Below are 15,523 nucleotides of genomic sequence, written 5' to 3' on the forward strand. Positions count from 1 at the left end.
TTTTCTGTTTTGTTTGACTACACAAAGACAAACATATTTTGTTTTTTCTCGTATTCATTTCGTTTAATTTTCAATTAACATACGCTACAATGAGTCGGGAGTGTTTCTGTTCATTCGAAACAATGCGAGCGTTATATTTAGACTCGTGCCACATAATATATGAATATGGAAGCATTTGATCGAGCTGATAAATATTTTGAACTAATTCGTGAATTCTTTTTTCTTAATTTTATTCATTCATTTCTCAATATATTGAGTCTAAGGCATGAATTGTAGTTCCAAATGTTTACGTTACCAGTGGTTAGCTTAAGGATTTTGAAACTAATTTTCTGATTTTTTTAAGGTCGACAGATTTGAACCAATAAAAATCCTCAAGTAGAGAGAAATATGAACTGCAATTCATACAGGAAACAAATTTTTAACAAATTCCACAAGTTCACCTACCATTTAACGATGTTTCTTAAAGTTTGAAGTACTTGATTTGTTATTTACAAATAAAACATGTATAGCGTTACCCGTACATACTTTGGGGCCAATAAATTTATGTGGATATCTGTGGCCAATAGCAAACAAACTACTTTTATTAAGGTGGTGAAAGTGTCAAGTAGCCTTTGGAATTTACGTGTAAATTACAGAGGGATTCTTTTGAAAAACAGAATCTTGAAATCGGAAGCATTTTCCATTGGACTTTTTTATATGTGCCTGAATTGGTATTGGTCCCTAGAACCTAAAACCACTTTCAAAAAAATTCTTCTAATCTTGTGTGGCTAGTGGGAGTTGATCGAAAACTGAAAACATGCACTTTTCTTACAAAAATTTCTCCAGTTACACGAGCCGTACAGGGTCGTGTGGGGTGTCATTAGAAAGGAAATTGCATGTACTAATGGGAAAAATAGGGTCTTGTTGGGTTTAAAATTCATCTACACTGAGATATGTGCAGTTGAAGTTTTCAGCCGAAAAAAGACTGACAACTTGCACTTTTCTTACAGAAATTTCTCGAGGTACATGAAACGTACATAGTCGTGTGGGGTGTCATTTGAAAGGTAATTGCATGTACTTTTAGGAAAAATAGAGCTTACAGAAGTTTGGTAGCATCTTCGATGCAATATAAGCACTTAAACATTTCAACTTCACATAACTCATCGAAGATGCTATTAAACTTCTGTAAGCTCTATTTTTCCTAAAAGTACATGCAATTACCTTTCAAATGACACCCCACACGACCATGTACGTTTCGTGTACCTCGAGAAATTTCTGTAAGAAAAGTGTAAGTTGTCAGTCTTTTTTCGGTTGAAAACTTCAACTGCACATATCTCAGTGTGGATGAATTTTAAACCCAACAAGACCCTATTTTTCCCATTAGCACATGCAATTACCTTTCTAATGACACCCCACACGACCCTGTACGGCTCGTGTAACTGGAGAAATTTTTGTAAGAAAAGTGCATGTTTTCAGTTTTCGATCACCTCCCACTAGCCACACAAGATTCGAAGAATTTTTTTGAAAGTGGTTTAAGGTTCTAGGGACCAATACCAATTCAGGCACATATAAAAAAGTCCAATGGAAAATGCGTCCGATTTCAATATTCTGTTTTTCAAAAGAATCCCTCACAGGGTAGTCAGTCAAAATGTAAAATAGTGTTTGTAGTATACAAAGAAATAAAGTGTGAATTTGACACAGAGAGTTGAGAGTTTGTTTGCTAGATAGAGTATTACTATGTGTTGTAGTGACAGGAAAAGAATAGAATCAGATGAACTTTTCTTAGCTAGTTCTCTCGGTTATATACGTAAGTGAAGTTAGTTTAGAAGGTTCATCATTACACTTTTCACAATACCATCGAAGGCTCGAGTATACAAACTCTGCCGCAGCATTTTTAGTTTTACAATCTTTCTTTTTAAAGGATGTTTTTACACATCTTGAAGACCGTCTGTGATTCTCAGCATTGATTTTTTTAAACTGCTTCTCATCGGTTATCGATAACGACATCAAAATAAACGTAGAGGTTGGGCTGTTTCCTATTGTACCTATGACAAAAGGTATGTTCAAGCAAAAAAAAAAAGTTAAAGATTATGTGTCGAGCAATTTGCTACACTTGGTACAAAAGAAGCTTTTGTGTGAATTTTTTATAATTTAAAGAATTGAGCAATTTTTGAAGAATAAGGAGCTTTCCGCATCCATATAATTTTCCAATGCAGAGATACCATTCTCAAAAATTCACGGGCACTATGGTAACAAGTACTTTGAACTAGCTTCAAATGACTTTGAATATCAAGGACGAAATCTTGTATCAAATTCGATACTGTTCTGGTCAGAATTATTTTCAAAACTCCCTATGTAGCATTTTTTCACTGTTTCGTTTACAGTGGTAAATAAGTTGAGCTATGACACTTTTTTTTTACAATAGTTGAACAATCCAGACGCAGGTTAAACGGCATCATTGCTACATTACTACGTTTTATGTACGAACATGGCGAAGATGAATAATGTCTCGTTAGACTGTTAATGTAATATCTACGTTCACACACCACACGTACACGTACACTACACATTCAATCTAGGACTCTAGCACAACATGAAGGAGTTCGAAGTAAATATCATTTTGTCTGAACCCGTGGCTTTGGCGCCAGATCTCTCAACTCATAATCGAGAGGTCCCGTGTTCAAATCCGCGGCTGGGCAAGATGATATTTCCCGTTCGCTTTCTATGTAACACTTACTCGTAGACATTCTAATAGTTCGTTGACAATTCGCAACGTTAAAAATATCGAATGTCCTGTTTTTAACAGGCTAATAGTTGGTTGACCTAAGTTTTTATTAAAATGGACGGTATCGTAGGACAAGGCGAAAAATCAGCCATGACGCCACACTAATAACACTCTTATAAATTGTAAAGAGTTCGAAAGTAGTTTTGAACATCGGTGTTTCTATCGTTGAAAACTGTTAAAATTAAATTAAGTTCAAGCCTCAAGGAGTGTTCGTAATGTTTTTAGGCTCCAGTTTATTCATCGATACCAGTAACTGTCTTTTATGTATTGATTTATTCCAATATACGTAAATATTGTTTTAGTACTTCTTTTATAAGAGTATCGATACGACGCTACATTTAACGACTAAATCTACTACTTCTTTCGTTTGACGTGTGGCATAATGTTGATGTAAAATCTTTAACATCATTAGTTTTAGCAACCGTTTTGCAATAAAATCGAATCCAACCAGTGCTCATCGCTTAAATTTTGTCGTCGTTGTCGCTAACAAATGAGTTTCTCAAAAGTAAAGGAATTACTATTTAGGAGACTTGAATGACCTGCAGATGTGAACTCCGCCTATTGTCCAAAGAAGTGTCGCGTCGTTCACAGCAATCCAAGTAACATTTCATGCGCTTCGAATCACGACTCATTTACATATTAGACAAGAAAAATTGAATACGATCCCATCCCATAGTTACCTCATATGTATACGTACATATTCCGTTAATAGATTTCAGTAGAAATATAAATCACTCACTTCATATCAAAGATCATGAACCTTTAATAAAGCCATATATATTAATCTTATAGCATATACAGAGCAATTCTTACCGCGTGCTACATAAATAAATATGTCACCAAAATTAATAACAATTTTATTACGAAACAAAAAAAGTTTGTCTTTGTCATGGTAATGCTGAACAAGGATCACACCAGTCAGTAAAGTTGTAAATGAAAATTATTTAAGAAAACAATTTTCATGATTTTTATTTTTATTGTTCAACGCTTATTATTGAGAACGCATGTATACGTAACATAAGATGTGTAGTATACTGTGCATTTATTTACACAACTCATATAAGGTAAAACGTAACATATCACACACAATTTTTTATTGTTATTATTTTATTGTTGTGTATTATACGTCAGTGATACCTTACCACCATAAAAAAAGTTTGAAAACACGAAAGGGGTTGCCTCGGATTTTTGTATAAGAATTTCCCTGCTGTGTCCCTTTCGAATATAATGTCTCAGATTTTTATGGCTGCGATAATGAGTTTGGAATAGATATAAAGCAGTTTTATTGGTTATAAGTGCTACTACCTGAAAAAGAGAAGAACAAAACAAGAACAACAACAAAATATAACAAGTAGAAGTCCTACTAAAGTCAATCTCTGGTATAAAAACAAAATGCATAATTTTCATTCTAACGTTCGTTTTTTTTTTGTTGTTGTCGTTTTTCTCAATAAATTTTTTTTATTTATATTTATACCATTCGGTAGGATCGAGGTTAATATAGAGATAAAAACAATTTTGTTTGTAGACAGTTATTTATATAAAAATCGATTGAAGATACCGGTAGAAGAGAAATGATATGCCATAACTGCATGTAATAAATTACTTAATTTGAGTCGATTGATTCTTTTAGATAAAATGTTGTAGAAAAGGACTAAATTGTTTCGGATCGGAACGAATAGATAGCAAGAATATGACCATGCCCAACAAACGATGTATTCTTTTTTCTTCATTTTCTTTTTCAAATTAATTTGGATATTATTATACGAAACCCGAAAAAATTTAATTTATGACTGCCGATAAAGATAATTAATTTTAATTAAAAATTATGTTAATTTAATTAATTAAAAGAATACTTTTTTGATCAAAAATACAAAGCATTTCATCGAAACGAACAGTTTAACTATCCAATTTAATAAGTAACCATCCCCGCATTCGAAATACGTAATTCGGCATTTCACTTCCATACAAAATCCATTTGTTAATTCTTTTCAGTGAATAGCATTAACAAAACCATGAATATTTAAAATATTGTAAATAAAATCTTCAACCCTCTAGCACACAAAAAATGTTTCAAATCATAAAAAAAACGAGGAAAACGACAGAGCACACACAAAATAAAAAACTTCAAATCCATTTTCTTATTAAAATATTTTCTTCGTTCCCTATATCTCATTCAATTTTGTTTCTTGACTAAAACACATAAAATAGTACAAAAACTCAACGAAAGATGGAAATTTTAATCAATTTTTTAATAAACGCATGCGTATACTCACTATCACATCTACCAAAAAAGAAAATTTTTGTATCATATAATGTCGGTGTGTCCATTAGCTATCATATAGAAGAAATGCAATGCGCGCAGTCGCTTGTGTTGTTATTTTTACTTGTAAAATGACACATGTAGAAAGAAATACAAAATCTGTTAATTTCAGTGTAAAGTAAAGCTTCGCGAGATACGGACGTTTTGTACATCGATGTGTTTCGTATGAAAATTTATATACGAGCATCTTTGAATATATCGAAACGAATATTGAAAGTACAAGAAAAGAAGAGGAATAAAAAAAATCGCGCGCGAGCATATGAATATACAAAATATTTTTTTTAGTTAATTAAACATACTCGCATAGATATTCGATGCATATAAATATCTGCTGTTTTTTTAAATCGAATACTCCAGTTTGAAGCTTTTTTGTGCGTTTAAAATATAAAAAAAATAAATCAAATGTTTTTTTGAGTCTACTAGTCGTTGATAAAAGTATATTTTGAATGAGGGAATTTTTTTGCTTAGTACTGAGCACGCATGTAAAACCGAACGCAGTCCATATATATACGTGTATGAGTGAAATAAAAATCGGTTTTTGATTCAATTTTTTTTTATTTAAATTGATTAAATGAACGTTGATCATTTGTATTCGAATGAAAAGCTTCGACACACTTTGACTTTATATTGAAACACCATGAAACACTGTTGGTGATGGCATGATGATGATATGTACAATATGAGCTTGTGATATTTTTTATTATTTTATTTGACATTTTATAAAATGAAGCTAAGAAAGAGATGAACTTATGATAACGATAAACTTATGATTATTACTGTGAAATATTGAGAACAAGTTTTGTGCAAACGATTTCGAAGAAAAAAATAATAATTTAAATTTCAACGAACGAAACCTTTAAATGTAATCGATAACTAAAAGTGAGTTTTCTTTTCATTTCCATATTACATGTACCTACTATACAACATCACCTATGGATTCCCAAATCAAACAATCATAAATCAACCACTTGAATTTATGCAACAATAAAATTAACCCCAACGCAACATTTAACTTGTTAAATTCGAAACGGTGTATTAACATCTATAAAAATCTATGGAAAATAATCGGTACATGCTGTCCTTGTCGGATGACTGTGGTTATGTGAAACAAAAAAATTTTATGACGTGGGTACTAAACATTTCTTCGATACTGTGCTTTATGCATGTCTGTGGATCGTCAAAACTGAATACGTAATGTTGTATCATACGCGAAATCTGAATATTGGTGATACATCAAATAAAATAATTAAAATTAAAAAAAATTATTGCAAAAAAATTTGTTAATTTATTTTTTCTACATCAACATTGTTAATTAAAATTAAAATTAATGAAAAAATCAACAATCCTCTTAAACGAACAACAAATCGGCGGATTTTTGTTAAACGTGTGTCGTTATCGATTAAATAAATTTTCATTTGTAAATAAAATTTAAATTAATAATTCGATAAAAAATCATTAAAAATACCTCCTCATCCCCTATCAACCATCCCGCTGGCGTGTGCTCTATACGACCCCCACGATGTCTCGGCAGGGTCCCACGCCACTGCCGGGGCCTGGTGGGGGCAGCACACACATTCACATTCCACTGGTGCTGCCATGTACGAGGACACTGCAGGACAAGGATCAGAAGGACACAGCCCACCCAGCATTCAGCATCAAACACAATCAGCTAACGGTCATATCGTACCACAGCAACAACAACAACAACAACAGCAGCAACAAAGTAATTCATCAATCGTTCAACAACAAGGCACAGTGGCGACTGGTCAAACACAAATCGTGGCGCCGTCGACGGCGAGTGAATCACCAGCGAGTGTTAGCTCGCAGCCGGCAGGTAATTATCATTATTTTTCAGCCAAATTGTCATTCCAATGTTCACCAGGCCTTCCTTACGCTATATTCAACATGCAATTTCTTATCCGCCTATGCGCATGATAACTCAAAGGAGAACAGTTAATAATAAAAGAAACATTACACCGGAGAGTGGTAATGCCGATAAGCATTAGAAAGCTTTCGAAAGCTCTTTCCTCACTCACTGCTATCACTCTTGCGTTTGTAAGCTCCTTTCGATTTTTAGTTCATTGAGCAATGATGTTTCACTTTTATGACGAATTCCTTTGTAGGTAACACAATCGAAAAAAAATCATAATTGAAAAAAAAAATTAATTTCAATATTTGGATTTGGTTTATTTAGACCGTGTACACACACTGTACACAGTCCTACTTTATTTTGTTTGAAGTCAAATCGGTTCAACGTTTTCAATATTTAATGAGCATAGATAATATCCGAAGCAATAAATTTTATATTTTGAACCTATAAAAAAAGTTAATGACACTGATAGAAACACTTACATATAGCCGCTAACAGGTGTGACTGCTTCCACTTTTTAAAAAATATTCTTCTTGCAATGAGTAATCGATCCTAAAACTTTTAATTCGATCGATTTTCCGATTTTATTTTCTCCAACTAAAGTAACGATATATGGGACACACCATCGTAAATCATTATGTACTGTACGTTCATACACTAATCTGAGCTGCTGCACATTATACAAAGTAATCAGAACTGACGAATCCTCAAATATGGTAGAGCAATTGAAGACTGTAGCAAACGTATTTTCCAAGCTACCCTGATTCATAGTATTATACAAAACTTACATAACTTGCCGACATAATTCTTTATCTGTTCCTGACAACGAAGTCGAAAAGAAGCGATTAGCTCTGATTTACGTGTTCTTTTATAACAAAATATATTCTTGTTTAAACTAGTAAAGTAAAAGATTTTTTATCAAATACGAACCAATATTTTACACATACGAAGTAGTAGATTTACTTTATAAAATTTATTGACTCCTGCTCAGAAGTTCAAATAATTTGATTGGAAATCTAAAACAAAAGTTTCTACATCAACTTCTAGAAGTCTATTAGACTTTTACTATTCTAATAAAATAGGTGAACAAGAAAGATATCGAAAGTTGAATATTTATGGGCTAATGAGGCAACAAACTTGTTGACTAAATGCATCTTTTGAATCTTTGAATTGCATCAAGAACTGCGAGACAGATATTACAAATATTGCGCATACGCAATAGATATGCGGAGACTTGACTTACAATTTTCCGCTGATGAATCGACTATCAGTTGTAATGTATTTACGTACCATATCTACCTTCTCGGGTCTATTTAACACTTAAGATTCAAATACCATTTGCGTATTTTAACCAATTATGTAAATGTTTTTGCGCATTGACGCAAATTCTGCCCATCTACATAAAAAATCAATTCAAATTAAAACTTCTACGTGAATAAAAGAAACTAAAAGATCTTTCTATGAGCCACTTCCTTTTTTGTAGTAACACAAACGCCTTATTCAGCATTTTCACCACTCATTTGTTTTTGTTGCATTCGATTAGCTCATCAATTTGTAATTAAAAATCGATTCGAAACGTAAAAATTAGAAAGCATCTTTCGGTACACTTTAAATGGTCAATCGACTTATCATTTTCAAGTTATGGAGCGAATCATAAGTCCAAAGCTGCGACGTTTCTATCTAGTTTTTTAAGCCAAAAAAATCATAAGGATCATAGCAGATGCGTTCTGATCCCCATAAATTATAAGAATGCAAATTCCAACGAAAACCGAAACTAACAGAAAAACTCATTTCCATTCCAGGACCACTTCACATACCAGCCAAACGTCCCGGTTTCGAAACGGATCCGACCGTCATAAGACATCCCCATCCATGGGGATCATACGAAGCGGGTTTCGATTCGCAGTATCATTCTCATTCCCAATATTATTTGGAACGAGATCGAAAACCAGTATATTATGGTTATCCGGATGGCGCACAATTTCCACAGGTACGTTACAGTTCTTTCTCAGCATACAATCAGAAATGCAATTTTTTTTTCATAAAAAAACTGTTTACGAAAGTTACTTTGAAATTTGGATCTAGCAAAATTTTAATCTTGAAATTTCTACTTTGCAGCCATACTGGAACTATCGTGATCAACCATCCTACTTACCAGATGACCGTCACGGCGCCCGACAATCTGTTGAAGGTGGTTCGCAGTCAAGCTATGAAACCGGCTACACAGCAGGTGGATTGAGATCATATGCAGCCGAAGCATATTCTGCTGGTAAGTTTACTTTAATTCAATTTAGTAATTACGTTCCGTACATTAAACTAAGCATTACGTATACAATCGTCGAATCATGGTTATTAATAGAATGTCTAGTGCTATACGTACATACGAATGGTTTATACTAGCATTGACGTACATGTTCGAATTAAATTAAATTATTTAAACTTCCCCCTAAAATTTTTGTAACAAGTACAGCCTTGGCAAGCCACTTAAACAATAGACTAAATCCATTCACTCTTTCACTTAATTTCTTCTTAGAAAAATGAAAACATCTTGCGCAACTATAGCAACTATGACCTCATTATCATAGACGACGTTGTTTCGAGTATGTGATGGAATAGAAACTTTTAATTAAATTCGTTCAAAACTATTTAGTCTAAGTTTTTCTCGCATACCAACGTCTGACATTTAATTTCATAAATACAAATGCATCGTCAGACGTTTCCATACAAATTTCATCCACTGCATATTTAATGCTACTATTGAGGTTGTTTGTGCGAGACTATATACACATCCTTAACAAGCGAACGATTGTCGATTCACGTTTTATTCGGATCGTTGTCTCGTCCTTAAATTCGCAAAAATTAGATTCGTTTTTTTTTTCGTTCGTAAAATGCCCATCAGCTTTCTGGCTTACCATAGCAATTCAAATATTTCATTAAATTGAATTATGTTAATTCCGAACTTTCTTTTTTGTTATATATCCTCCGTCAAAGCATCATTCCTCCCACATATATATACGGAAAGCTCTTTTTTCATGAATTAAGGAAGCTTTCATTTTATTGTTATATCAGTCGCAGGACAAAAGACTGTGTATATATTCGGCATTTACATAACCGTGCCATAAAAAATTCACCGAGAACACTTGGTCCAAATCAAGTCTCACTACAAGGAATTTTCATTTTCTGAAGGAACAAAAAATCCATAAAAGATTTTCAGGGCACTAAATTCAAAGCTAGAATGATTATACTATTCATGTCTTTTGTTTTTATTGAACTATGCTTACATGCACACCTCATTATTATGATGATGCTGTTGTTGTTGTTATTGTTTTCCTCTGTTATCTAAATAATAAACACTACTAAAAACCAGCTGATTCTGTCCGTTTTTATGTGGCCTAAGTTACGAGAAAGAAATTACGTCAAATTATAATATATTAATAAAGGCAATCCTCAATGTTATTCCTTTTCGTCTCAATGAAAATTTAACGAGCTATAATTTAGCCATAAAATTTTACTATAAATTCAGTAATTTACAAACATACGTACGCATATTATAATGTGAGAATTATTTGACAAAGTTTTTTTTTGCTCCCTATGTGAGTGTGTGTATCCGTTCATGTATAAATACGTGTGCGTTATCTACACATGTATCGTCATCATATATACGACTATACATCGTTCCTTTCAGTGCGATATAATATAGACGGTGTCTCAAGAGAAAGGGATTCATAGTAAAGGGATTTTTGCGGGAAAGGACGCAGGTTCACCGATATGAATGGAAATTGTTTTGCGATGCATTTTGACTGATGGCAATAGATTGTGGAAATGTTTCTCGGGACCGCGAGTAACAGGGATAGAGCTGACGGCGCGTCGGTCTTCCGAAGCAAAAAAGTAAAAAAAAAATAGTTGTGTTACCATATTGACATATTTGATCGCGCTGGACATGAAAATATAGTTTGTTCTGAGAGAATACCGACTTGCCGACAGTGTCAATCAGTGACAGTTCTTTAAAATATCGCTCAAATCCACGCTCTATTGAGATACGCCAAAAACAAAATTTCTATGAAACACCGGTACCATCCATCAATACCATTTGACATTAAATAAATTAACGGAAAATGCTTTCATTATCTATTATCGCTGTAAGACATTTACTTGTAAAGAATTATAGCGGCAAGTAAATAACATAACTTTCGTAAAAGTACTTTTATTTTATTATTCTTTGTACATATACCTTGATTTGCTGGCTATACAGTCGAACATACGTATATATACTTATATGTATGGCATGGCGGTACATATTTTATGTAACATTCCTATAAACAACATTTTATGCACATAAGTTAATATAAAACGATTATATGAATGAATGAATGAATGAACGAACGACTGACTGATGTATTATGCTCAATAATCATATCACAATAATCGTTCCATTTAAAGGTGTGTAAATTTGCAATATGGGTTTAATTGGTTTATTTTTTTATGATGATTAATAAAATTAGGGTAAATAGCTTATATAACCCCAGACAGGTAGTCACATTGACTTCATTGAGAGATTTTTTTTATTGTTATAGTAACACTTGTTTGGCAATAAAACTTCTTTCTGCTGATTTACTACACTCATTTTATTAGATTTTTATTGTGAATAATGAATGATGGTATGTGTTTTAATGTCTAATGTAAATAAATTGGTTTATAATGTCGTTGAACGTAAATATTTTATGAGTTTTTAATTATGCATATTTAATGCGTTTACTCTAACCTGTTGAGTTATAGTAGCAAGGAAGAGTCAAAACATTTTTTTTGTTATGCAGACATTGGCACATAATTAAAATAAATATAAAAAAACAACAATAAACATTGCGTTCATTCATGTATATTTCACACACATATATGTTTGCATGGAACGATCTTATGGAGAAATGTTTTTATGGTTTTCTTCAGAATCTCATAAAATTACCGTCGGTTTAGAGTGTAAGGTCAGGTTTTTTTTTAATATATTGTTAGGATGATGGATATCATTTGCAGAGATAAGTTGTGATGAGAGCTGAAAGTTCCGTGGTCAGCGTTCAAAGTATCAAAATGCGAATGTTGCGAATTAGAGAATGTTTATCATTGTATTGTCTATGGTCGTATGTGTTGAAGAGTTAGTTAGTTAAATATTTTGGGCCTTATCAATTTAATGAAGGCATTAATTGGTCACGGTCAGAACTAAACGGTCTATCGAACAGAAAGTGATCAGTTCATTGAAACTATAAACTAGAGACATCTTCAATTGGTTCACCAAGCTTTTCGACTGGTCAATGCTGGAAAGCCTCTGCTATATTCGTTTTGGTCTAATTCAGAGAAACTTAGTCGAGCTCTGAAAAAGTTCAGTTTAGGTTCACCTAAAATGGTACTTAATTCCATAACTACGATAACTACCATCTCATTAACGTTAATGAACAATTTGAAACATCAAACCAAATTAAAAATCTTAAGTTAAATTTTAATAAATGATTGCAAGTGTCGGATAGGAAAATTAGGTCAAGGTGTTATACCATATTAGAATAGAATAATATAAGACACCACCTCCTCAAAAAAAAAACTTCTACAAAAATGTCGGACATTCAAACCAATTGTTATGATTGCAATATTCAAATCTCAACTCATTTATTGTACAGAGTATTTAATTTTGGTATTTGCATTTTTTTTTTCACAGCATCATCTTTATCAGTTGGAGTTGGTGCAGTTGGCTCATGCACTCCATCCAATCCACTTGAGTGGACCGGTCAGGTTACTGTTCGAAAAAAACGTAAACCATATTCCAAATTCCAGACCTTGGAATTGGAAAAGGAGTTTCTTTTTAATGCTTACGTATCAAAACAAAAGCGATGGGAGCTTGCTAGAAACTTGAATCTAACTGAAAGACAAGTAAGTAATTTGAACAAACTAAATGAAAATATATTTTTATTAAATTTATTTATTTGGGAATGGCATTGCTCGCGAAACTTTTAAGCTTTCAATCAAATACACCGACGAATTATATGAATATTAAATGTACGAATATTTCGTGTAACATTTTAAGTAAATAAACAGAATCGCAAAATTAGTAAATTCAGTTGGAAAATCTCAATAGAAATTACAAAAATAAAATTGTGTGAGTTTAACTTCAATGATGGAATTTATGTATTGCTTTCAGTATATCGGTTTATGTGATGCGTAATAGTTTTGTAACTAAATTTTTTGGTTTTTTTTTGCGGAAAATTTTTCTACGACTTTTCTGTCGATAATTGCAATCGAAATTTTAGTCAAAATTACACATAGACAGTTCTATGAGAGATATTTATGCGTTCTATTCTCACTGAAGTTCGAAATTATTTTTTTAATTTTGAGTCACTTCATGTTAAATAATTTTTCTTACAGTCGAGGAAATTTAGATTTCGGGTTTTCCAAAGGTATTAATCTTATTTAACCCACACTTTATCCCACAACAATGGAATCCACAAATTTAAATTTAGTTAACACAACGGTCACAATGACGGCGCTGCAGTCACGATTTCAAAATGTGATATAGGGTGGCTAATTAAATTTTGGTTTTAGCTACATTTTCTCTTGGTTTTTAATTATTATATTAGGCTTCTAAATTAAGAGTACCTTTATGCAATATAAACCGTTTGAGTTTGAAAAAAGATGTTTTGTATCAGTGAACGATATAGGAAAGCGTTCAGTACGTCTCAACATACAAAAGAACGTAAAATATAATTGTACATTTAGCCACCCTACGTCCGTCATCGCTTCTATTGTCTTCAAAAACATATTGTGTGCTTGTCATGATATGTATCAGACGTTTGTTTATTTATGTGTCTCATCTAAAATGCTGGCCAGCAAAATTTTGATCATTAAATTCAACGGCAAAATTGATCTAAATGTTAAAATAATTGTGAATAATAGTGAAGTTAATGTGGTTTTGTTTTCTCTTCATAAAGGAATTTGCATCAGTTCGATGTAGAGTGCGGAGCACCATTAGAAAAAAAACTTGTCGCTGAAGAATGATCAAAAAGTTGCTGGACGCAATAGCTTCAACTAATGCTTTGCAGGATATAGAATCAAAATTAGAGAAACACCAAGAGCGGTCCATTTGAAATCTTCATCATCATCATTTCAACTAAAGGTTTTTTTTAACGAAACGGAAGTTCGCTCGCAGATTCGGATCGGAACATCTCATTCGTTTTCGCTAAAGCTCGTAGCCGTCATTAATCATGATTCCCATGAAGAATCGCCAAAAATAAAAAGTTGGCAAGGGATGAAGAAACGCCGGCAAAAACAAAGAATGATAAATTTGTCTTTGTTGCGTTTCTTCACACTTTGGCGATTCTTCGTGGTGATTAAACAAATCCTTGGAAATTTATCCTTTTACGAAATTTATCTAAAAGGCGTTATTTGTTCGAAGCTAGTGAATCTATCCTTTTATAAAAGTTACGAAATGCTGCCTGGTTTGATCCTAAGGAAACTCTTATTTTACGTCAGGTAACGGCATCTTGTTCGATCCTAGGGAATTCATACTTTAACGAAAGATCCCGAGGACACTATCATTTTACGAAAGATAATGTAGAGACATTTCAAAAACGTATTTTTACACTTTGGCGTTTCCTCACACTCTGGCGATTTTTCTCTTCTTCTCTTCACACTCTATCGATTTTTCTTGGCAATTCATCATTATGGTTGATTTGTTAAATCAACAAGAAAAATCGCCATAATGTGAAGAAAAACCAAGAAATATCGCCAAAGAGTAAAGAAACTCCAAGGATCATAGAGAATTGAAAATTTGTCTTTATGGCGTTTCTTCACACTTCTGAGACTTTTCTTGATGATTTAACAAATCAACTAAATATGATGAATTGTCAAGAAAAATCGCCAAAGTGTGAAGAAACTCCAAAATATGACAAATACAATATTGTCGATTTGACTATAACTTTTATTTAGAAAAAGATTGTACGGGACAGTATGCACTGCTTATCATATAATTCCTCTCTCTTGTGTTTATCTGTGTTCTACGAAGCCAAAATATAATTTCGGACTACAAGTAAACCGTCTCGACTGCCCAGTAGTTATTTTCCTAAGTTCCTAATGAGTGCAAAAAGGCTATTTCAACATTAGTTAGGAAAGCATAATTTTTATGTGAATGTTTCTGAGGTTTTCCATCTTAATATTTTCATGAAGTTACAAATAATCCACAGAAAATTTTATTACCCTAGAACGAGGTCGGAAATACATCAAATAAATCAAATAGAAAACAGACTTGGAAATTGTTATTTTGTCTAAAAGTTGATATTAAAATTCTTTGGAAATCGTAAATCGCATAATTGCATGAGCAGGCATCTCAGGATTATAAATCAGGAACTTTGAAGTTCGTCATATATTCATATTCTTATCTTATTCCTGACCAGATTCTGTTTTCATGATTGAGCTCAATCATGAGCTTCACTTATACAAAGAGTTGAATTTATTTCCTATGCCAAATTGTAATTTGGCGAAAAAGAATGTTCCGAATCTGCGTTTCGTTTAAAAAAAAGCCTTTAGTTGAAAT

General features: G+C 32.7%; 1 protein-coding gene across 3 annotated transcripts in view; it reads left to right on the forward strand.

Moving 5' to 3' along the window:
• LOC119085742 (homeobox protein abdominal-B-like) overlaps positions 1-15,523 on the forward strand; it is a 93,201-nt gene that overhangs the window by 70,124 nt on the left and 7,554 nt on the right. For 2 of the 3 annotated variants that reach the window (XM_037196211.1, XM_037196210.1), the window contains exons 4-7: positions 6,616-6,918; positions 8,757-8,944; positions 9,073-9,223; positions 12,656-12,867. In XM_037196211.1, coding sequence (XP_037052106.1) covers positions 6,616-6,918; positions 8,757-8,944; positions 9,073-9,223; positions 12,656-12,867 — 854 coding nt within the window. The remainder of the gene's footprint in view (positions 1-6,615; positions 6,919-8,756; positions 8,945-9,072; positions 9,224-12,655; positions 12,868-15,523) is intronic. The other variant, XM_037196212.1, reaches the window with a different exon arrangement.

The sequence above is a fragment of the Bradysia coprophila genome, chromosome X, assembly GCF_014529535.1.
Source record: "Bradysia coprophila strain Holo2 chromosome X, BU_Bcop_v1, whole genome shotgun sequence".
In the NCBI taxonomy this organism is placed as follows: domain Eukaryota; kingdom Metazoa; phylum Arthropoda; class Insecta; order Diptera; family Sciaridae; genus Bradysia; species Bradysia coprophila.